General features: G+C 42.1%; 1 protein-coding gene and 1 pseudogene across 9 annotated transcripts in view; both read left to right on the top strand.

Annotated features, from left to right (window-relative positions):
• ZNF41 (zinc finger protein 41) overlaps positions 1–15,073 on the top strand; it is a 49,660-nt gene extending 34,587 nt beyond the window's left edge. For all 9 annotated transcript variants that reach the window (XM_085007788.1, XM_085007783.1, XM_085007785.1 and 6 more), the window contains one exon: positions 11,054–15,073. In XM_085007788.1, coding sequence (XP_084863914.1) covers positions 11,054–13,107 — 2,054 coding nt within the window. In that variant the 3' untranslated portion in view covers positions 13,108–15,073. The remainder of the gene's footprint in view (positions 1–11,053) is intronic.
• A 3,390-nt stretch (positions 15,074–18,463) lies between these two features.
• LOC102167282 (EKC/KEOPS complex subunit GON7 pseudogene) lies at positions 18,464–20,323 on the top strand (annotated as a pseudogene).
• The last annotated feature ends 3,556 nt before the right edge of the window (positions 20,324–23,879 follow it).

The following is a 23,879-nucleotide window of genomic DNA, read 5'->3' as shown; positions in this document are numbered from 1 at the left end:
GACAAGCAACTCCCACACAAACATTCCCTTATGGAGTGTGAGGATTTCTCAGGGATGCATGTAGAAGAGAGAGTTTGCCTGATCACTGCATATTCTTGTCCTGAAATTGACTAAGCACCACCGTATCCTTCTCTGATTGGCTGCACTAATCTGTAGCAATAGTGCACAAGGGTTACGGCTTTCCTAGAGTTTCTGCTAACAATTAGCAGTACCAAAGGTTTTTTTTGGTTTTTTGTTTGTTTGTTTGTTTGTTTTGTTTGGTTTTTTTTTTTGGCCAACAGTGGGTCTGAAGTGGTATCTCATTTTTATTTCCCATTCCTCCAATATCTAGTTTGAGCATTTCATTATTGACCTGTTGTGGGCTCTTTGAGTTTCCCTCCTGTGCGTGACCTTGCTCGCGTTCCCCTTGTTTTGATTGGGTTTCCTGTCTGGTTCATACTGATTTGCATCCAATGTATTATTTGCTCCCCTTTCCCACCTTCTCCTCTTCATTATCCTCATAAATGAAGTTGCCCTACGGGCCCTTTCTATGTTCAGCCTTTTGTTCATGTACATGCAAGGATTCATCCATCCTGAAATTCCAATGACTCTGCCTTTGACATCTCCAGTTTCTGTTCTTCCCTGGTACTTTAGTTCTACATGTAGCTACCCGGAAATTTCCCTTGAGATGTTTCTCTTACTCCTCAGTACATCAGAAATTGGAATCATCACTCACATATCAGAAACCCTTCTCACCTTCCAACTTTGGTCACATTCTCAGCGTTTCTTTCTTTCTTTTTTTTTTTTTTAGGACGGCACCCACGGCATATGGAGGTTCCCAGGCTAGGGGTCGAATCAGAGCTGCGGCTGCCAGCCTACACCATAGCCATAGCAACGCAGGATCCGAGCCGCGTCTTCGACCTACACCATAGCTCACGGCAACGCCGGATCCTTCACCCACTGAGCGAGGCCAGGGATTGAACTTGCATCTTCATGGACCCTAGTTGCATTCGTTAACCGCTGAGCTATGAAGGGAACTCCCTCTCAGTGTTTCTTAAATCTTTCAGTCATTTTAAAATTCATCACTCTACAGTTCCTACTGCTTTTCCATTTTGGCAAATATCATTTTCCGTTCTCAGTTCATCTTCTCAGTTCCCAGTAATATCACCCAAAACCAGCTCCATATTTTCTTATGCCTGGATTATAATTTTTCTATTACTGACTGTATTTGCTGATGCCACTATTAGTTATTTATTAGTTCATTAGTTATTTATTATTCATTAGTTCACTATTAGTTATTTATTAGTTCATGGTAAATGCTAATGACAGATTTCATTTCCTAAAACATTCTATTTATCGTGCCTTTAGCTTTATGATAAAGACTACAATTTTCCCCATGACTTAGTATGTGACAATTAAATTCTTCTTTCAAAGAGAAACCTATTTCCAATTTAAACGTGTATCAGTATATTTTATATAACCTCTGCTCAACTCCCCTTTTAACGTTTTTTATGACTCTGTGAGGTTTATTTATGTTAATAATTCTATGAGTTTTGACAAATGCATACAGCCATGTAACCACTACCACAATCAAGATATAAAAGAAAAATTACCTCGGGTCCCTTTATTGTTACTCCTTCCCACCACCTTCCACCCTGGAAAATCTCTTCTGTCTCTATAGTTGTGCCTTTTCCAGAATGTCATATAAATGGAATCATACAATATGATGCTCTTTTTTTTCTTTTTAGGGCTGCACCCAGAGCATATGGAGGTTCCCAGGCTAGGGGTTGAATTGAAGCCACAGCTTCCAGTCTATGCCACAGCCACAGCAACACCACATCTGAGCTGCATCTGTGACCTACACCACAGCTCACAGCAATGCTGGGTCCTTCACCCACTGAGCAAGGCCAGGGATCGAACTCACAGCCTCACTGATACTTGTCGGCTTCTTAACCTGCTGAGCCACAGTGGGAACACAGGATGATGCTTTCGGAGCTTGGCTTCTTTCACTTGGCATAATGCATTCAAAACTCTTTCATACTACTGTGTTTTCCATAGTTTGTTCCTTTTTTATTGCTGAGTAGTATTCCACAGGATGGATGTACCACAGTTTGTGTATCCAGTCACCAGTTGAGGGATAGTTGGATGATTTCACTATTGTTGATTATAAATAAAGGCACTTTAAACATCTGTCTACATATTTTGTGTGATGATAAAATTTTACTTCTCAGAGTTCCCATCGTGGCTCAGTGATTAACTAATCCAACTAGGAACCATGAGGTCGCAGGTTCGATCCCTGGCCTCACTCAATGGGTTAAGGATCCAGCGTGGTCGTGAGCTGTGGTGTAGGTTGCAGACGCTGCTCGTACCCCGTGTTGCTATGGCTCTGGCATGGACAGGCAGCTACAGCCCCGATTAGACCCCTAGCCTGGGAACCTCCATATGCCATGGGAGCAGCCCCAGAAAAAGGCAAAAAGACAAAAAAAAAGATTTTACTTCTCTTGGGTAAATATTAGGAGTCAGATTGCTGGGTGGCTATACAAGCATAAAGTTAAGCATATATTTAACTTTATTAGAAACGGCCAAACTGTTTTCCAAGGTGGATATGCAATTTTAGATTCTAACCAGCCATGCGTAAGAGTTCCAGTTGGTCTACATCCTCACCAGCACTTTGAATTGTCCATTTAAAAAAATTTAGTGGAATTCCTGTCGTGGCTCAGCAGAAACGAATCTGGGTAGCATCCAGGAGGACGCAGGTTCAATCCCTGGCCTCGCTCAGTGGGTTAAGGATCCGGCATTGCCTTGAGCTGTGGTGTAGGTCACAGACGCGGCTCAGATCCTGCATTGCTATGGCTGTGGTGTAGGCTGGCGGCTACAGCTCCGATTTGACACCTAGCATGGGAACTTCCATATGCCATGGGTGTGGTCCTAAAAAGAAAAAAGAAAGAAATTTTAGCAGCAGGATGGTTGTATCTCACTGTGGTTTTAATTAGCATTTCTGTAATATCTAATATTTGGCATCTATCTTTGGTGAAGGGTTTGTACAAATCTTTTGCCCAGTTTTCTGTAGGGAACATCGTTTCTTTTTTTATTTTTTTATTATAGTTGATTTACAATGTTCTGTCAATTTCTGCTACACAGGAAAGTGACCCAGCTGTACATATATATATATATACATTCTTTGGGAACATTTCTTTTTATTGGGTTTTGAAAGTTCATTATATATTCTGGGAAAAAATTATTATTATTATTATTATTATTATTATTATTATTTTGTCTTTTTAGGGCCACACCTGCTGCATATGGCAGTTCCCAGGCTAGGGGTTGAATTGGGGCTGTAGCCACCGGCCTACACCACAGCCACAGCAACCCAGGATCTGAGGCACTTCTTCGACCTACACCACAGCTCACAGCAACGCCGGGTCCTTAACCCACTGAGCAAGGCCAGGGATCAAACCCGCAACCTCCTAGATGGGTTCGTTAACCACTGAGCCACAACAAGAACTCCTGGAAACAAATTACCAACTATGTATTTTGTGAATTGTTTCTTTTTATTTGCTTAACAGTGTCTTTCATGAAGCATTGAAAATTTTAACCAAGTCTAATTTATCTTTTTTCTTATTTTATGGATCATGCTTTTGGTGTTGTACCTGAGAAATCTTGACCTCATCCAAGGTCACAAGAAATTAGGTTTTACATTTAGCTCTGTGATACATTTTGTGCTAGTTTTTCTATGTGACTTAAGGTATGGATCAAAGTTTTGTTTTGTTTCGTTTTGTTTGCACATGGCTATCTAATTACTCCAGCATCATTTAAAAAACCGTCCTCCTCTCAACTGAATTGCCTTTGCAACTGTATTGAAAATCAGTTGTCATATGTGTGTGGGTTTCTTTCTGGACTCTTCATTCTGTTCCATTGATCTATTCATCTATCTTTATGCCATTCCCACACTGTCTTGATGACTATAGCTATGTAGTAAATTTGAAATCATATAGTATTAGTCCTCCAACATTATTCTTCTCTTTCGTTTTTTTTGTTTGTTTGTTTGTTGTTTGGGTTTTTTTCTTTTTTGGCTATTCTAAATACTTCATGTATCATTTTAATTTTACAGTCAGTTTTACAATTTCTATAAAAGTGAATTTTAATTGTGATTACATTGAATCTGTAGATCAGTTTGAAGAGAATTATCATCTTAACATTATTTTTTTTTGTCACTTGTCTTTTTAGGGCCACACCCATGGCATATGGCAGTTCCCAGGCCAGGGGTCGAATCGGAGCTGTAGCCACTGGCCTACACCACAGCCACAGCAACACGGGATCCGAGCTGCGTCTGTGACCTACACCACAGCTCATGGCAACACTGGATCCTTAACCCACTGAGTGAGGCCAGGGATTGAACCTGCATCCTCATGGATACTAGTCGAGTTCATTAACCACTGAGCCATGACAGAAACTCCCATCTTAACATTATTGGCTCTTCCAATCCATGAACATACGTCCATTTATTTAGGTCTTCTTTCATTTCTCTCAGCGATGTTTTCTACCTTTCAGTGTACAGTTCTTGTGCATCTTTTGTCAGATTTGCCCCTAAGTATACCATACTTTGTGCTATTTTTTAATTAAAGTATAGTTGATTTACAGTGTTATGCCAATTTCTGCTATACGGCAAAGCAACCCAGTCATATATGTATATGTACATACATATATATGTATATATACATTCTTTTTCTCATACTATCTTCCATCATGTTCTATCCCAAGAGATTGGATATAGTCCCCTGTGCTGTACAGTAGGACCTCTTGCTTATCAATTCTCAACTAATAGTTTGCATCTACTAACAACCCCAAACTCCCCGTCCATCCCCTCCCCCACCCCTCCCCCTTATCAGTCCCACTCCTGGGCATATATCCAGACAAAACTATAATTCGAAAAGATAATGCACCCCTTTGTTCACTGCAGCACTATTCCCAATAGCCAATACATGGAAACAACCTAAATGTACATCCACAGATGAATGGATTAAGAAGATATGGTACATGTATGCAATGGAATACTACTCAGCCATAAAAAGGAACAAAATAATGCCATTTGCAGAACACAGATGCAACCAGAGATTCTCATACAAAGTGAATTAAGTCAGAAAGAGAAAGACAAATACCACAGGATATCACTTATAAGTGGAATCTCAAATATGGCACTTTAGGCTATTTTTACCAAGATTTATTGCAGTATAATTGACATGTAACATTGTGTAGGTTTAAGGTGTACAACACGTTGATTCGATACATTTATATATAGCAGACTGATTACCACCATGGCATTAGCCAACACCTCCTCCATCCTGTCACATGGTTACCATTTCATTTTGTAGAGAACATTTAAGCTCTACTCTCTAGGCAACATTCAAGTATATGATACAATATCATTACCTATAGTCACCATGCTGCACCTTAGATCCCCAGAACTTGTTCTTCTTACAACTGGAAGCTTGTGCCCTTTGATCAATATCTGTCCATACTCCTCACCTCCCAGCCCAAGGTAACCACCACCCTACTCTCTGTTTCTCTGAGTTCGGCTTTTTTAGATTCCGTATACAAGTGATAATACCATGCAGTATTTGTCTTTCTCTGACTTAATTCACTTAGCATGATGCCCTCAAGGCTTAGCCAAGTTGTAGCAAATGGTACAATGTCCTTCTTTTTCATGGCTGAATAATATTCCACTGTATATATGTACACGTCTTCTTTATCGATTCAATGTTGACAGACACGTGGGTTGTTTTCCTATCTTGCTATTGTGAGTAATGCTGCAGTGAACATAGGAGTGCAGATATCTCAGCGAGATCCTGATCTCCATTCCTTTGGATAGAAACCCAGAAGAGGGATTGCTGGATCATGTGGTAGGTCTATTTTGAATTTCTTGAAGAAACTCCAAATTGTTTTCCATAGTGGTTACACCAGTGTACACTCCCACCACCAGTGCACGAGGGTTTCCTTTTCTCCCCACTCTCACCAGCATTTGCTATCTCTTGTTTTTTTGATAATAGCCATTCTAACAGGTGTGAGGTGGTATCTCATTGTGGTTTTGACTTGCATTTCTCTGATGATTACTGATATTGAACACCTTTTCATGTACCTGTTGGCCATTTGTATGTCTTCTTTGAAAGCTATTTAATTCCTTTACCTGTGTTGGTTTTTTTTTTGTTTTTTTGGGTTTTTTTTTTTTTTTTTGCTATTTCTTGGGCCGCTCTCGCGGCATATGGACGTTCCCAGGCTAGGGGTCGAATCAGAGCTGTAGCCACCGGCCTACGCCAGAGCCACAGCAACACGGGATACGAGCCGCATCTGCAACCTACACCACAGCTCATGGCAACGCCGGATCCTTAACCCACTGAGCAAGGCCAGGGATCAAACCTGCAACCTCATGGTTCCTAGTCAGATTCGTTAACCACTGAGCCACAACGGGAACTCCCTTTGCCTGTTTTTTAATCAGGTTTTTTTTTTTTTTTTTTTTTTGCTATTGAGTTGTATGAGTTCTTTATATATTTTGCATATTAGCTCCTTATCAGATATGTGATTTGAAAATATCTTCTCCCAGAGTTCCCGTCATGGCGCAGTGGTTAACGAATCCAACTAGGAGCCATGAGGTTGCGGGTTCGGTCCCTGGCCTTGCTCAGTGGGTTAAGGATCTGGCGTTGCCGTGAGCTGTGGTGTAGGTTGCAGACGCGGCTCGGATCCTGCGTCGCTGTGGCTGTGGCATAGGCCAGCAGCTACAGCTCTGATTAGACCCCTAGCCTGGGAACCTCCATATGCCGTGGGATCGGCCCAAAGAAATAGCAAAAAGACAAAAAAAAAAAAAAAAAGAAAAGAAAATATCTTCTCCCATTCCATAGGTTGCTTTTCTTTTCTTTTCTTTTTCTTCTTTTCTTCTTTTTTTTTTTTTTTTTTTTTTAGGGCCACGTCCACAGCACATGCAAGTACCCAGGCTGGGGGTTGAATCGGAACTACAGCTGCTGGCCTCAGCCACAGCCACAGTAACACAGGATCCGAGCTGTGTCTGACCTACACAACCTACACTGCAGCTCACAGCAATGCTGGATCCTTAACGCACTGAGCAGGGGCAGGTATCAAACCCTCACGGATGCTAGTCGGGTTCCTTACCGCTGAGCCACAGTAGGAACTCCACCTTTTCATTTTTTTGATTGTTTCTTTTGCTGTACATTTTTAATGTTTTCTTTTTTTTTTCTTTTTTTTTTTTTTTGGTCTTTTTGCCATTTCTTGGGCCGTACCCGCGGCATATGGAGCTTCCCAGGTTAGGGGTCGAAGCGGAGCTGTAGCCACCAGCCACACCACAGCCACAGCAACGCGGGAATCTGAGCCAAGTCTGCAGCCTACACCACAGCTCACGGCAACGCCAGATCCTTAACCCACTGAGCAAGGCCAGGGATCAAACCCGCAACCTAATGGTTCCTTGTCGGATTTGTTAACCATTGAGCCACAACGGGAACTCCTTTAATGTTTTCTTGATGCCTGTCACATTTGATAGTATTCCCTGTATCTGCCTCTATATTCTGTGCTCTATGTCTTCAGACATTGCATTTTCACTTTGTGATCAGATTTCACTATTTCATGAAATGGCTCTTAATTACTCCAGAATATATGGCTCTTCCTTTTTTTTTCTTATCCTCCATCTCACAGGAACTCAGGGAAAAGCACAGGATTTTAGACTGTATGGTAACTAAGGTTTTTTGTTTGTTTGTTTGCTTTTTTTTAGAGCTGCATTTGTGGCATATGGAGGTTCCCAGGCTAGGGATTGAATCGGAGCTGCAGCTGCCGGCCTATGCCACAGGCATAGCAATGCGGGGTCTGGGCCACATCTGTGACCTACACTGCAGCTCAAGGCAATGCTGGATCATTAACCCACTAAGCAAGGCCAGGGATCAAACCCGAGTCCTCATGGATACTAGTTGGATTAGTTACTGCTGAGCCACAACGGGAACTCCACAACTAAGATTTTTATCTCTGTTTTTAGAAAGTTCCCAGAATTAAGAGTCTGTTTCTTATTGTATGACTTGGGGCCTACTCAGGAGAGAGAAATTTGAAATGGAAAGTTTATAACATAACGAATTATTAGCTGTTCAAATTTCTCTCTCCTGAGTAGGCCCCAAGTCATACAATAAGAAACAGACTCTTAATTCTGGGAACTTTCTAAAATCAGAGGTAAAAAACTTAGTTACAAAGTTCCCATCATGGATCATTGGAAACGAATCTGACTGGTACCCATGAGGACACAGGTTTGATCCCTGGCCTCAGTCAGTGGGTTAATCTTCCGTCGTTGCCGTGAGCTGTGGTGTAGGTCGCAGATGCGGCTTGGATCTGGCATTGCTGTGGCTCTGGCGTAGGCCGACAGCTGCAGCTCCAGTTCGATCCCTAGCCTGGGAACCCCCATATGCCGTGGATGTGGCCCTAGGAAAAAAAGAGAGAGAGACAGACAAAAAAATTAAAAATAAAAGAATGAAAGAATAGCAGATTAGTGTGGGAGGGTACCTCTAGGGCTGTGAAGGAGCATCCAAGGAAGAGCCTCCACTGCTTTGCAGGGATGCATCCAGACCTTGTTGGGAGGGCATATCCATGGCTCAGGGCATGGCAGACAATTTGCTGTTATGCCACACCAGTGAAACTTGCTGGAAATCTGCCCCTCTCTGGTCCAGAAAAAAAAAAAAATCTGATCATGGGGAAGTGTCTCCTTGGAAAGACTCCACTGCAAATCCTCTGAGAGGGGCGCCAGGGTAAACTGCTGGCTGCAATGCACTGCAGAAGCTGGGCTCTTGGGAAGCCAAATGAGCTGCAGGAGCCAGGTGATAAAGCAGTCACCCGCCCTCCAAGATCTGGGTGCCTGGGAAGATGCACGTGCATCAGGAGCCAGATGTTGGGAAGCCAGCACACTGCTGGAGCCTCGTGCTAGACTAGCTGCCCTTGCTGAAGGAGCCTGCTGAGTGAGTCCCCTAGAACCAGGAAGCAAAGCCCCTTCCTCCAGGGTTTCTCCATCACCCTATATCAACAAGGTTCAACTTCATGCAGGATGGCAAAGGAAAAGAGACTCATCCATTTGCATGGAAGGGTGAATGGGGGTTGAAAGGCAGTAAATTGATAACTGGCACACTTATTCTTCAGTTTTCTGAAGCAGAGCATGGAAAATATGTAGTAAACTTAAATTTATTGCATTTAGGGAGCTAGGCAGAGGGGAATATTTTGTTCTCTTTCAGAAGGATGGTTCTTTCTTCTTATTTATTTATTTATTTATTTATTTATTTATTTTGGCTGTACCTGCAGCACATGAAAGTTCCCAAACCAGGGGCTGAATCTGAGCCCCAGCTGCAACCTATATGCCACAGCTTGTGGCAATGAGAGATCCTTTAACCCACTGCATGTGGCCAGGGATCGAACCCAAGCCAAGCTACTGCAATTACATTTTTAACCCACTGTGCCACAGTGGGAATTCCAGAAGGAGTCTTCAAGTGGCTGCTCAGAGGAATTCAAAGGACTCTAGATCATGTTTAGAAAGGGAAGACAATCTCATGAAATGTTAACAGTTCCTGCCTTTGTGTGTTCATCCTTTCTGTTATAACACAAAACTGCCAAATTGAGTATCCGTATGAGTGGTGTCATGTCAGCTTTATACATTCATAGAGGAGCCTCCCTAGAGGTGAATATGCACAGAGGAGCAAAACCACAAGCTTGCTATAACTGTATATCCTCTCTTACATAAGCATTCTGGGGTGAATGCATCCATTCAACAAGTCAACTCTGATCCTGATGGGCCATTCAGGGACCTCATTCCAAGATAATCACTATGCTGTCGCCTATGTATTGTTGTCATCTCTGTTTGATGTTGGGTCATTGTTGAGTCCTCTGGCCCGGGGAAGGAGGAAATGGGGGAGATTTGCTTACTGGCCTGAGGCCTGGCCTAGGTGCAGTATGTATCACTTCTGCTCATGCTCCACTGGTGAGAACAAAGTGAGACTGGGAAATGTTACACCCAGCTATGTTCTTTACTATTAAAGAAGAGAGGAATAGATTTTGGTGGATGGCATGCAGTTTCTGCCATAGATGGTTTGCCCTCTCCTATTTGACATGTGTTGAAAGCATGTGTTCTTCTTGTAGATATAGAGGAAATTCGTATTTGAGGAATATAAATTTAATGTTGATGCTCATAATGGTTCAGAGGGGAAAGCAAGAGGAAGCAGAGAGATTACTGAGGTTGTAGAGCTATTATGTAATAAGGACACGCATTCTGAAATATTTCTTCCATGCAGGCTTACCCTCAACAGACTTCAGTTTCTTCTTCTGATTACTGTATTCACTATCCCAACTTCCTACATAGTCTGGGATATGGATTCCCAGGGTTCAAATCCCATCTCTTACTTATTGAGCTATTTGAGCTTCAGCAAGTTATATAACTTCTCCACACTTCTGGTTTCTCATCCGTGAAACAAGATTGATAATGATAGCTACCTCTTAGGGTTTAGTGAAGATTAAGTGAGCTATTTTGGGAGTTCCCATCTTGGCGCAGCAGAATCAAATCCAGAAGTTCCCGTCGTGGCTCAGTGGTTAACAAATCCCACAAGGAACCATGGGGTTGCGGGTTCGATCCCTGGCCTTGCTCAGTGGGTTAAGGATCTGGCATTGCTGTGAGCTGTGGTGTAGGTTGCAGATGTGGCTTAGATCTGGCACTGCTGTGGCTCTGGCAAAGGCCAGCAGCAACAGCTCTGATTAGAACCCTGGCCTGGGAACCTCCATATGTGGCGGGTGCAGCCCTAAAAAGACCAAAAAAAAAAAGAGCTATTTTGTGTAAAGCACTTGGAACAGTGCCTTGTGTATCATAAATGATATATAATTGTTTGCATGTAGTAAGTGTTCTAGAAGAATTGTGTGTGTTACTACATTATTACTATTTTTATTATTGTTATGTGGACTCTTTCATTTATCCATTCATCCTCTCCAAATTGCACATGCCCTCTATTCTCTGCTAATTGTTCTTGAGTCATTTTCATTCTTTTCTCTTTCTTTTTAGATGAGAATATTGGGCAAACTCAACAACAGAGAATTTCTGGAGAAGTTTCATTCCACTGTGAGAAATTTGGCCAATCTATAGGAAAAGATTCATTATGTTCCATTTTAGAACTGTGGCAAGATAATGACCAGCTAGAGAGATATCAAGAAAATGGAAATAATCCTTTAAGTCACATGAAAGTATTGATTAAGGAGAGAGGCTACGAGTATAAAAACATCGAAAAAATAATTCATGTGAGTAGCAGGCATGTTCCTTCAATTAAAAGACTCCGTAACTGTGACACATTTGGAAAGAATTTGAAGCATACTTTAAACTTACATAATCATAATAAAAGCAATGCAACAAAGAACTTTGATAAGATTTTTGAAAATGGCAACAATTTTGCCCATAGTTCTTCCTCGACTAAGAACGAGAATGCTGCTAATACAAGAGCAAATTCCTGTGAACTTAATCGATGTGAAAAACATCTTGGCCATAAACAAATTCTCACCCACCATCAGAAAATTCATACTGGAGAAAAACTTTATGAATGTGCTGAATATGTAAAGACCCTCACCCAGAAGTCACATCTTTTTGAGCATCAGAGAATACATGCTGGAGAAAAGTCCCATGAATGCAACAAAAGTGAGAACATCTTCACTCAGAAGCCACAAATTGAGGTGCCTCAAAGTGTTTATACAAGAGAGAAACCCTTTATATGTGCTCAGTGTGGGAAGGCCTTTACTCTCAGGTCAAACCTCATTACACATCAGAAAATTCATACTGGGCAGAAACCCTATAAATGCAGTGAGTGTGGAAAAGCCTTTTTCCACAGATCATATCTTTTTAGACATATGAGAATTCATACAGGAGAAAAACCTTATGAGTGCAGTGAATGTGGAAGAGGCTTCTCCCAGAATTCTGACCTCAATATACATCAGAAAACTCATACTGGAGAGAAACACTATGCATGCAGTGAATGCGGGAAAGCCTTTACAAGAAAATCAGCACTCAGGATGCATCAGAGAATTCACACAGGCGAGAAACCCTATGTATGCACTGAATGTGGGAAGGCCTTCATCCAGAAGTCCCATTTCAATACACATCAGAGAATTCATACTGGAGAAAAACCTTATGAATGCAGCGACTGTGGGAAATCATTCATTAAGAAATCACAACTCCATGTGCATCAAAGAATTCATACAGGAGAAAAGCCTTACATATGTACAGAATGTGGAAAGGTGTTCACTCACAGGACAAATCTCACTACGCATCAGAAAACTCATACTGGAGAGAAACCGTATATGTGTGCCGAATGTGGGAAGGCTTTCAGTGATCAATCAAATCTCATCAAACACCAGAAAACTCATACCGGAGAGAAACCTTATAAGTGCAACGGCTGTGGAAAGGCCTTCATATGGAAGTCACGCCTCAAGATACATCAGAAATCTCACATTGGAGAGAGACACTATGAATGCAATGAATGTGGGAAAGCCTTTATCCAGAAATCAACACTCAGCGTGCATCAGAGAATCCATACAGGAGAGAAACCCTATGCGTGTCCTGAATGTGGGAAGGCCTTCATCCAGAAATCACATTTCATTGCGCATCATAGAATTCATACTGGAGAGAAGCCTTATGAATGCAGTGACTGTGGGAAGTGCTTCACGAAGAAGTCACAACTCCGTGTGCATCAGAAAATTCACACAGGAGAGAAACCCAATATATGTGCTGAATGTGGAAAGGCCTTCACTGATAGGTCAAATCTCATAACACACCAGAAAATCCATACTAGAGAGAAACCCTATAAATGCAGTGATTGTGGAAAAACCTTCACCTGGAAGTCACGTCTCACTATCCATCAGAAATCTCATACTGGAGAAAGACACTATGAATGCAGTAAATGCGGGAAAGCTTTCATCCAGAAAGCCACACTAAGTATGCATCAGATAATTCATACAGGAAAGAAACCTTATGCTTGTACAGAATGTCAGAAGGCTTTCACTGACAGATCAAATCTCATTAAACACCAGAAAACTCACAGTGGAGAAAAACTGTACAAAGCCAGTGACTGAAAACGCCTTCAGCTGGAAATCACAACTAGATCTGCACCAGCCATCTCATAGTGAGGACAAGGAGTGGCTGATGCTGCTGCAATCATTGTGTAGGGGCACATAGAGATGACAGACTACAGACAGCATAAGTGAACAGAAGGCAGACAAAGCCACGTATCCTTTAGTCAGTTGGAAATACAAGTACCTGCATCACCACAGTTGATGTGCAGTTATATGCATAGGGAGATGCTTTGATAAAGCATTTGAGCAATAGCCCTGTTTGGTTTCATGACTCACACAGGGACTCAATCTCCTGGAAATGGTAGAAATAGACACACCAGGAGATGACTTGTAATTTCTTCTGTTTCACTTTTTGGATAAAGGGCTTAATAAATTCAGCACTGATTATTTATTCATACTGTAGGTAGTAAATGTACTCGATACTGGCCTTTTTTTTTTTTTTTTAATTTCTAGGGTGAGAAGAAGAGCATTCACTGTCCAAACACCTCCAGGGCACTGAAGTTAAGGCAAAAATCTATTTGGGAACGTAGATCTGTGAGTAGAAGCCAGACGTTTCTGTGGTCATTAACATTTAAGACACAGAAAAGGTTGCCAGGAGGAACCACTCTTTCTCTTCCCTTTGAGGAGCCGCCATGGTATATTTTTTTTAATGAAGTAGAATTTTTAAACTTAAAAGTCTGACTTTATGCATTGGCAAAGTAAGCATAGCTCTAGCCGATGTTACAGGAATATAGTTATGAAATGTAACACACACCCAAAGGTGGCAGTTCTTCCCTCATTGATTCCATGCTGTGGCAGCAGGTGATTCACACTTGAAAATAGTAGGCCTACCTTCTAGCCTGTACTCCAAAAGCTATCATTTATGTAAGCTGCAGACCATCAACTTCTTATCCCCTTAATAGCTGATCCTAGCAAAGTCCACAGCACTTTGGACTTCCATTCTCGTCCACTGAAGCTTCTGCTCTCTCTGGGATTCCTGTTTGAAAAAGAATAGTTAAGAAATTGAGTTTCAGGAGTTCCCGTCGTGGTGCAATGGTTAACGAATCCGACTAGGAACCATGAGGTTGTGGGTTCGGTCCCTGCCCTTGCTCAGTGGGTTGACGATCCCGCATTGCTGTGGCTCTGGTGTAGGCCAGTGGCTACAGCTCCGATTTGACCCCTAGCCTGGGAACCTCCATATGCCGCAGGAGCGGCCCAAGAAATAGCAAAAAGACAACAAAAAAAAAAAAAAAAAGAAAGAAAAAAAAAGAGAAAGAAAGAAATTGAGTTTCAATATATAAAATTTTGATTGTTTCTCTTCCCATTTAGTTAATTCGATACATTCATTTTCTACATGCACATTCAGAGTAATTCTGTGTAGATTGCTATGAGATAAAGTCTTGTTGCATTGTAGTTGGTTTGGCTAAGATACGATTATAGTTTATTATAGTTGAATAACTGGAAGACATCTCCAGAAAGAGCACTGCTTTTTTCAAAGCACTGGTAGACAGACACTTTCTCATTTTACCTTGAATATTTTTTTTACAATACTCATTACAGGCTCTATTTCTAGCACGTAATTTTATTTTGTTTTTAAACCTTTTTATTAAAGTAAATTCATACAGAAAATGCATATATCATAAGCATACAACTCAATGAATTCTCACAAACTGAGCATACTCAGATCAAGAACGTGATGAGCACCCCAGAAAAACTCCTTGTGCTCCCTTCCAGGCTTTACTTGCCCTCCTCCCCACCCCCAGATAAACACTACCCTGACCTAGTTTTGTCTGCTTGATAGTTTATATGAATGGAATCAAAAATTATATTTCATATTTTAGTAATACCACTTAAGTGTCTATCTTCTTTCATTCACATTTTAAATGTGAGAGTTGTCCTTATTGTTGAATGTAGTTGTAGATGACTCATTGTCATGTTATATTCTATTCTGTGAATGTTCTACAATATATTTTTCCATTCTCTCGTTGATGGACATCTGTGTTGTTTGCAGCTTGGGGCTATTAGGTGCTGCTATAAATACTTAAGGACATCGATGGGCGAGCATATTTATGAACTTCCGTTAGGTATATATTTAGGAGTTGAACTGCTAGGTCATATGGTATCATCCATCTGCTCAGCTTTAGTTTATCAAGCCAGTTTTCTAAAGTGGCTGCACCACTGTGCACTCCCCCGCCAGCACAGTATACGAGTTCTAGTTGCCCCACATCCTTGTCAACACTTGGTAGTTTCCATCTTTTTCACTGTAGCCATTATGGGTGGGTGTGGTTTTAATTTTTATTTCCTCATCTTCCAGCCGCTCCATAGTATCTCCCCAAGACAGTTGACCGATAGATCTGAAACCCAGGCATAGCCCTCGCATGACTGCACCATTTAACATCCCAATTAGGCAATTAGGAAGCTTTAATCCTGCAAAACGAAAAAGCCTAAAGTTTGATGGTTTCATGGGTTAATTTCATTAACAATTTAAAGAGAAATAGTATCCACACTCCACAAAATCTTTCAGGAGATAGAAGAGGAACACTTGCCAACTCTATGAAGCCAATTATTACCCTGATACTTAGGCCCCCCCCCAAAAAAAAATCACAAGAGAAGAAATGACAGACTAACATTCCTTGTGAATACAGATGTGAAAATCCTTAACAAAATATAAGCAAATTGATGGAGTTCCCGTCATGGCGCAGTGGTTAGCGAATCTGACTAGGAACCATGTGGTTGCGGGTTCAATCCCTGGCCTCGCTCAGTGGGTTAAGGATCTGGCGTTGCCGTGAGCTGTGGTGTAGGTCGAAGACGCGGCTCGGATCCTGCGTGGCTGTGGCTCTGGCGTAGGCCGGCAGCTACAGCTCCAATTCGACCCCTAACCTGGGAACCTCCATATGCTGCGGGAGTGGCCCTAGAAAAGGCAAAAAGACAAAAAAAGAAATAAATAAATTAAATAAATAAATAAACAAACAAAATATAAGCAAATTGAATCCAGCAACAGATAAAAGGATTATTCATCATGACCAAGTGGGGTTTATTTCCCTGATGCAAGACTGCTTCGACATTCAAAAATCAGTCAGTGTAGGAGTTCCCATTATGACACAGCCAGATAGGGATCTGGCATTGTCTCTGCATTGGCTCCGGTCACTGCTGAGGCACAGGTTAGATCCCCTGCCTGGCAGGGTGGGTTAAGGATCCAGCATTGCTGCACCTGTGGCATAGGTCACAGCTGCAGCTAGGATTCAATCTCTGGCCCGGAAACTTCCCATATGCCATGGATGTGGCAAAAAAAGAAAAAATCAGTAAATGAAATCTAAATCACATGATCTACAGATTCAATACAACTTTATCAAATTTCCATCATTTTTCCCAGAAATTAATAAGCTAATCCTAAAATTTATATAGAAATAGAAAAGACCAAGAATAGCAAAAAGAAATTTGCCAAAAAGCTAAGTGGGTGGACAGTCACCTCCCAATTTCAAAATTATAGGAGTTCCCATTGTGGCACAGTGGTTAACGAATCCGACTAGAAACCATGAGGTGTCGAGTTCGGTCCCTGGCCTTGCTCAGTGGGTTAAGGATCTGGCGTTGCCGTGAGCAGTGGTGTAGGTTGCAGATGCGGCTCGGTCCCGCGTTGCTGTGGCTCGGGCGTAGGGCGGCAGCTACAGCTCCGATTCGACCCCTAGCCTGGGAACCTCCATATGCCGCGGAAGTGGCCCTAGAAATGGCAAAAAGACAAAAGAATTATTATAAAACTACACTAATCAAGGAGTTCCCATTGTGGCTCAGTGGTAATGAAACCAAATAGTATCCATGAGGACTCAGGTTCAATCCCTGGCCTTGCTCAGTGGGTTAAGGATTTGGCATTGCTATGAGCTGTGGTGTAGGTCCCAGATTCAACTCGGACCTGGTGTTGCTGTGGCTGTGGTGTAGGCTGGCAGTTACAGCTCTAATTCAACCTCTAGCCTGGGAACTTCCATATGCCGTGGGTGTGGCCCTAAAAAAAACCCCTACACTAATCAAGACAGTATGGTATGGCATGGAGATATAGCCATGGATCAATGAAATAGAGAGTCCAGGAATAAACACTGGTACTTATGATAAATATAATTTTTACATAAGTGTGAAGGCAATTCATCAAGGAAAGAAAAGTTTAACATTTGGCGCAGGAATAATTGCATATCCACATACAAAAAGAAGAATTTAAATTTAATATGCTGCACTAAAAATTAACTCAAAATGGATCAGAGACATAAAAATAAAAGGTAAAATAGGAGTTCCCTTTGTGCTCAGTGGGTTAAGGACCCAATACTGCCTCTGTGAGGATGCGGATTTGATCCCTGGCCTCACCCAGTCGGTTAAGGATCTGGTGTTGCCACAAGCTGTAGTTTGTAGATACAGCTCAAATCTGGTATTGCCATGGCTGTGGCACAGGCTGGCAGCTGCAGCTCCTATTAGACCCCTAGCCCAAGAACTTACATATGCTGCAGGTGCAGCCATAAAAAGAATAAAAAAGCTAAAATAAAAGTCTTAGCAGACAGCATAGGAGAAAAATCTCTATGACCTTTTATTAGGCAAGGTATATAGGACAACAGGAGCATGACCCATAAAGAAAAAATGATAAATTAGACTTCATAAAAACTAAAAAGATGTTAAGCTTCAAAAAGATACCATTAACAGAAGTCTTCCTGTGGCACAGCAGGTTAAGGATCTCTTGTTGCTGCAGTTGCGATGCAAGCTCTAGCTGTGGTGTGGATTCCATCCAGGAATTTCTGCCTGTCATGGGTGCAGCCAAAAAAAAAAAAATGCTTTTAAGAAAAATGAAAAGGTGATTCACAGACTGGGAGAAAACATTTGTAAATCATATATCTGATAAAGGGCTTGTATCCAGAATATATAAAGAACTCATAACTTGATAAAAGGAAGGCAAGCCACCCAGTTTAAAATGAGGCAGAAGAAAAAAAATTAGGTAGAAGATTTGAAGAGATATTTTACCCCAAAAATATATACAAATAAGCACATGAAGAGATGCTCAACATCATTCATTAGTCATTAGGGAAATTCTAACTGAAACCACAACGAAATACCACTGTATACGTACTAAGGGGCCGTGATAAAAAGACAATTGAATGTTGGCAAGGATATGGAGAGTCAGGAACATTCCTGCATTTCTGGTGTGACTACATTCAAATGGTACAGCCACTTTGGAAAAGTTTGGCAGTTTCTTAAAAAGTTGATCATAAATTTACCAGAGGACCCAGCAGTGCCACTCCTATTATCTCTCCAAAAGATATGTAACATGTGTTCACACAAACACTTGCATCTGAATATTCATAACAGCATTATTCATACAAAACAAAAAGTGGAGACAGTCTAAATGCCCATCACCTGGCAAGCAGATAAACGAGATGCGGTGTATTAAGCAATAAAAGCACAAACACTAATTAATACTACCCCATAGATGAACTTCGAAAATATGCTAAGGGAAAGAAGTGAGACACAAACGATCTCATATCATATTTGCATATTATGTTTGTATGAAATATCCACAAAAGTAAAATCTATAGCCATCTGTAGATTAGTGGTTGTCTGGGGGTGAGAATGGGAATTGTCATTAACTGTTAATTAGTACAAGAGACCTGATTGGGGTGATTAAAATGTTCTAGAACTCGATTGTGGTGATGGGTGTACAACTAGGTAAATTTAATAAAGCTCACTGAGGTGATCCTTAATTCCATTCCTGCTGAAGCATCTGGAGTCCTTGCCATAACATCTGTTGCCACCTATATCTGGAATGAAGGGTTGTCTTGGAACCTGTTATACAGCTGAGAATAAACTTTTGTTTAAAAAAAAGATCATTGAACTATACAATTTAAATATGGAACCTAAATTGGATCTCAATAAAGTTTCTTTTTCAGAGTTGTTTTGGCTATTCGAGGTCCTTTGCATTTCCATATAAATTATAGGATAAGTTTGTCCATTTCAACAACAACCAAAAAAGCTGCTGTGATATGTGTTGGGGTTGGTTTGAATCTATAGATCAATTTAGGGAGAACTGAAATATTAACGATACTGAGTTTTCAGAGCCACAGATAAGGTATATATTTAATTTCTCTTGACATATTTTGTAATTTTCATTGTACAGGTCTTTCACATCTTCTGACAAATTATCCCCTAAGTATTTTTTTGTTTTGTTTTGTTTTTTTAGGGCCACACCGGAGGCATATGGAAGTTCCCAGGCTAGGGGTCAAATAGGAGCTACAGCTGCGGGCCATAGCCACAGCCACAGCAACGAGGGATCAGAGCCGTGTCTGCGACCTACACCACGGTTCACGGCAACACCGGATCCTTAACCCACTGAGCAAGGCCAGGGATCGAACCCACAACTTCGTGGTTCCTAGTCGGATTCGTTTCCACTGCACCATGACAGGAACTCCTCAACTGGGATTTTCAATGTAAAACAATTCCAGGAGTTCCTGTTGTGGCTCAGCAGGTTAGGAACCCAACTAGTATCCATGAGGATTCGGGTTCAATCCCTGGCCTCACTCAGTGGGTTAAGGATCCAAAATTGCCTTGAGCTGTGGTGTAGGTCGAAGACAAGGCTGGGATCCCACGTGGCTGTGGCTGTGGTGTAGGCCAGCAGCTGCAGCTCTGATTCAACCCCTAACCTAGGAACCTCCATATGCTGCAAGTGCAGCACTAAAAAAAAAAAAAAAAAAAAAAAAAAAAAATTCCAGTGGGCAGGTATTTGCAGATCAGATTTGTAAATTGGGTTGCCAATGAATGATATGCTTTTGGTATATATTTAAGAATAAAAAAGATTTCTTACTAGTGATCATCTATCGAGTTATACCTGGTTGGGGCAAGGAGAAGTATTTATGAATATAGATCCTGGGGCGAGTATGTGGGGCAGGACGGGCAGCGGCTACGGGCGCCAGGCGATGCCAACCATTTCTAGGGCTTGTTGCCTGGCGGTATGGCTCAGATGAGGGAGCAGGTGGCTGAGCTCTTCAGCTCCCTGGTACAAGGGGAAGCGCAGGACCAGGTGGCAGCTGCTCCAGACAAAGTCTTGGATGGTGATGACAAAGATGATGCAGAAGATGAAAATAACATTGATAACAGAACTAAGGCAGATGGACCAACTGCAAAACAGCCAAAACCACCATCTCAACAGTAGCTTTTATGAAATTTAAAGACTGCCCCTGTCATATTTATCACACACTAACATTTAAGGAAGACTTATGTTCTAACTTGGAAAGCATCTGCTTTGTTCCCCTGGAACAGTTTTGTCAAAGAAGAAATTTATCTTCTGTTCCCATCGAAGAAAAAGATAATAAATGTTTAGAAAAGCATTCCTCTTCTTGATTAAGAAGTACGTTTCACACCATGGAAATAAAATAGACGTTTTATTATGTATAAAATCTGCTAGGTTGGCAACTGAATGCTTATTGAATTGTGTCATGTCTGCGTCTTTTAGCTTCTGCTTCTGTTATAAAAAGTACATGTTGCAGTTTATGGACTATAACATTTCAAACAATGACGAGCAAGTGGTAAGAATTGGGTATTTAACAATGACAGTAGAGGTGGCTCAGTGGTTAACAAACCTGACTAGTAACCATGAGGTTGTGGGTTCAATTCCTGGCCTCGCTCAGTGGGTTAAGGATCCGGTGTTGCCATGAACTGTGGTGTAGGTCGCAGATGCGGCTCAGATCTGGTGTTGCTGTGGCTGTGGCGTAGGCCAGCAGCTGTAGCTCTGATTCAACCCCAAGCCTGGGAACCTCCATATGCTGTGGGTGTGGCCCTAAAAAAAAAGCAAAAAAAAAAAAAAACTATTGAGAATTCAGCAGTCATGGGAGCTAATATGGTTATGGGGACTTGTGGGGGTCAGACACTATACTGGTGTCCAATACAAGAGCATCAGAAACCATGAAGGACAGGGTAGCTATAATGAGCCCCAGGCATTATCCAGGAGCTGATGAGGTCAATATATTGGTCAATATTAAGGGATGAGGGACGAGCATCCACAGGGATGGGGGTAGCGAATGTTCTGATGCTGAGATGGAGATAAGATCACTTTGGTGGTGGTTAAAGGTTAATCAGCAGTGTGATAAAAAAAAATCTGGGGTCAGCAGATACTAGTTAGATTTTTTTTTTTTTTCTTTTTAGGGCCACACCTAAAGCGTATGGAGGGTCCCAGGCTAGGGGTCCAATTGAAGCTGTAGCCGCCAGCCCACACCACAGCCACAGCAATGCAAGATACAAGCCGCATCTGAGACCTACACCACAGTTTACAGCAACGCCGGATCCTTAATCCACTGAGAAAGGCCAGTGATCAAACCCACATCCTCATGGATACTCCTTGGGTTCGTTAACCACTGAGCCACGACCAGAACTCCAAATTAGATTTTTTTAATGAAGATCAAAGACACTCTACCTGTAAGCAAGATTAGCAGACACAGTGATAACTAATTAATACAGACTCACCAGCAGATTGAGAAACATGAAGCAAAGACTCTAAACTAATGGCTGATAGTCAGTAGTCAAACTGTTGAGGTTAAGAGTTCCCGTCGTGGCACAGTGGTTAACAAATCCAACTGGGAACCATGAGGTTGCGGGTTCGATCCCTGGCCTTGCTCAGTGGGTTAAGGATCCGGCATTGCCTCGAGCTGTGCTGTATGTCACAGACTCGGCTCGGATCGGGCGTGGCTGTGGCTGTGGCTTAGGCCGGTGGCTACAGCTCTGATTAGACCCCTAGCCTGGGAACCTCATGTGCCATGGGTGTGGCCCTAGAAAAGGCAAAAAAAAAAAGTGTTGAGGTTAGTATGGAATTAGCAAACACAGTGATAGTTTAATGTATGGTCAGCATGAACTGTACTGGAGCATCACTGCCTTTGGACACTGTATTAGTGGCTAATGGGGGATCAACAGGCACAGCAATGATGGCTAATGCAGTGTCAGCAACACTGATCAGGACTTATGAAGGTCAAAGGCATTGTACTCATTGCTAATGGGTGGTCAGCAAGGTGAGACTAGTGTGGAATCAGCTGGACGCTCAAGGAAATGAGTCTGACTTTGTAGCTAAGGGATCAGCAAACAGTGATGGTAGTAGCTAAGGAAGGATCTGTAATAACATTGCTAGAACCATGTGCATATTGAAGAAACCACAGTACCACCAAATAGAGGATCAGCAGACACTCAGGGGAGCTAATGTGGGGTCAGCAGACTCTATTCAGGCCTTCATGGGTCAAAGCCACAATACTTGTGGGTAAAGATGGGGGAGGGAGATTCAGCAGCAGACACAGGGATTGGATACCATAAAGACAAAAAGCAGGGTGCTGGGTCCTCGAAGGGGTCAATACTCTGCGTGTCTAACAAAGCAGAAGACATTAATGGGTCGTCAGCAGATACACGGATAAGCTATAATATGGGGTCAGAAGACACGGTGATGGAGGCTATTTAAAGGAAAGCAGACACTTCTGGGTCCTCAGGTTAAAAAAACCTTGTAACTTGGTAAATGGATCAGAAGATAGTGTAGCAAGGTCATGTGTGTTCTACAGACATTGTGCTGGGGCTCAAGAAGATCAAAGCCACCACACTGGCAGCTAATTGGTGCAACTGTGCTGTGTTGTGGGCTTGTGGGGGCTCAAAGACATTATCCTGGTGGCTAACAAACATCAGTTGACATAGCGATGGGACCTAATGCAGGATGAGCAGACCCTGCGATTGGAACGCATTGGGTTGAATATACCACGCGGTGGGCAATGGGGAATGAAGAGACAAAATGGTGAGAGCCAACAGGGGGTCAGCAGCCACTGCATTGGGTCTTAAGGAAGGTGATAAGATACATTGCTGGGAGCCAATGGGAGGTCAGCAGTCACCATGCTGAGTGAAAGGAGGGCAAAAATGACGTAATGCTGAGCTAACAGATCATCAGTCATATGCCGTAAGCAAATGAAGGTCAGCGAAAATTGTAATGGCAGCTAAAAGGGGTGGTGAGACAGGATGCCATGAGCTAACGAGGGTCAGCCGACTCTGCTGGAACCAAAAGTTGTGATAAGACAGGATATGATGAGCTAATGGCAGGTGAGCAGATAATTGCGCTCTTGACTGAAGACATGATAAGAACTGCTGTAAGCCAATGAGGTGTTAACAGACACAGTGCAGACATGTCATGGGAGTAAAAACGACATCAAGGTAGCTTATAGAGGATCCAGAGAGGCTTTTGGGTTTTTTGTTTTGTTTTGTTTTTTTGTCTTTTTGCCTTTTCTAGGGCTGCTCCCGAGGTATATGGAGGTTCCCAGGCTAGGGGTCGAATCAGAGCTATAGCTGCCAGCCTATGCCAGAGCAACAGCAACTCGGGATCTGAGCCGCCTCTGCCACCTACACCACAGCTCACGGCAATGCTGGACCCTTAACCCACTGAGCGAGGCCAGGGATCGAACCCGCAACCTCATGGTTCCTAGTCAGATTCGTTAACCACTGCGCCACGATGGGAACTCCAGGAGAGGCTTTTGGAAGCCAGATACACATACTGTTGGCCAGGAAGTATCACCACCTAAGTGGCAGGGGCTAATGGAGGCCAGCGCAATGCATCGTGGGGTCTTTTTTTTTTTCATTTTATTTTTATTTATTTATTTATTATATTACTCAATTTATTACATCTATAGTTGTACAATGATCATCACAACCAGATTTTATAGCAGTTCCATCCTAAACCCCCAGCACATCCCCCCAATCCCATAGGGTCTTAGTAAAGGTCATTTTCATGGAGCACAACCATTTCTTTTTTGTTT

Source organism: Sus scrofa, chromosome X (genome assembly GCF_054392235.1).
Source record: "Sus scrofa isolate SSC_HxYL_T2T_F1_AM1 chromosome X, Sscrofa_HxYL_maternal_Yorkshire_Landrace_v2.0, whole genome shotgun sequence".
Taxonomy (NCBI): domain Eukaryota; kingdom Metazoa; phylum Chordata; class Mammalia; order Artiodactyla; family Suidae; genus Sus; species Sus scrofa.
Note: the sequence above shows the minus strand (reverse complement) of the source record. Positions and strands in the feature narration are given on the sequence as shown.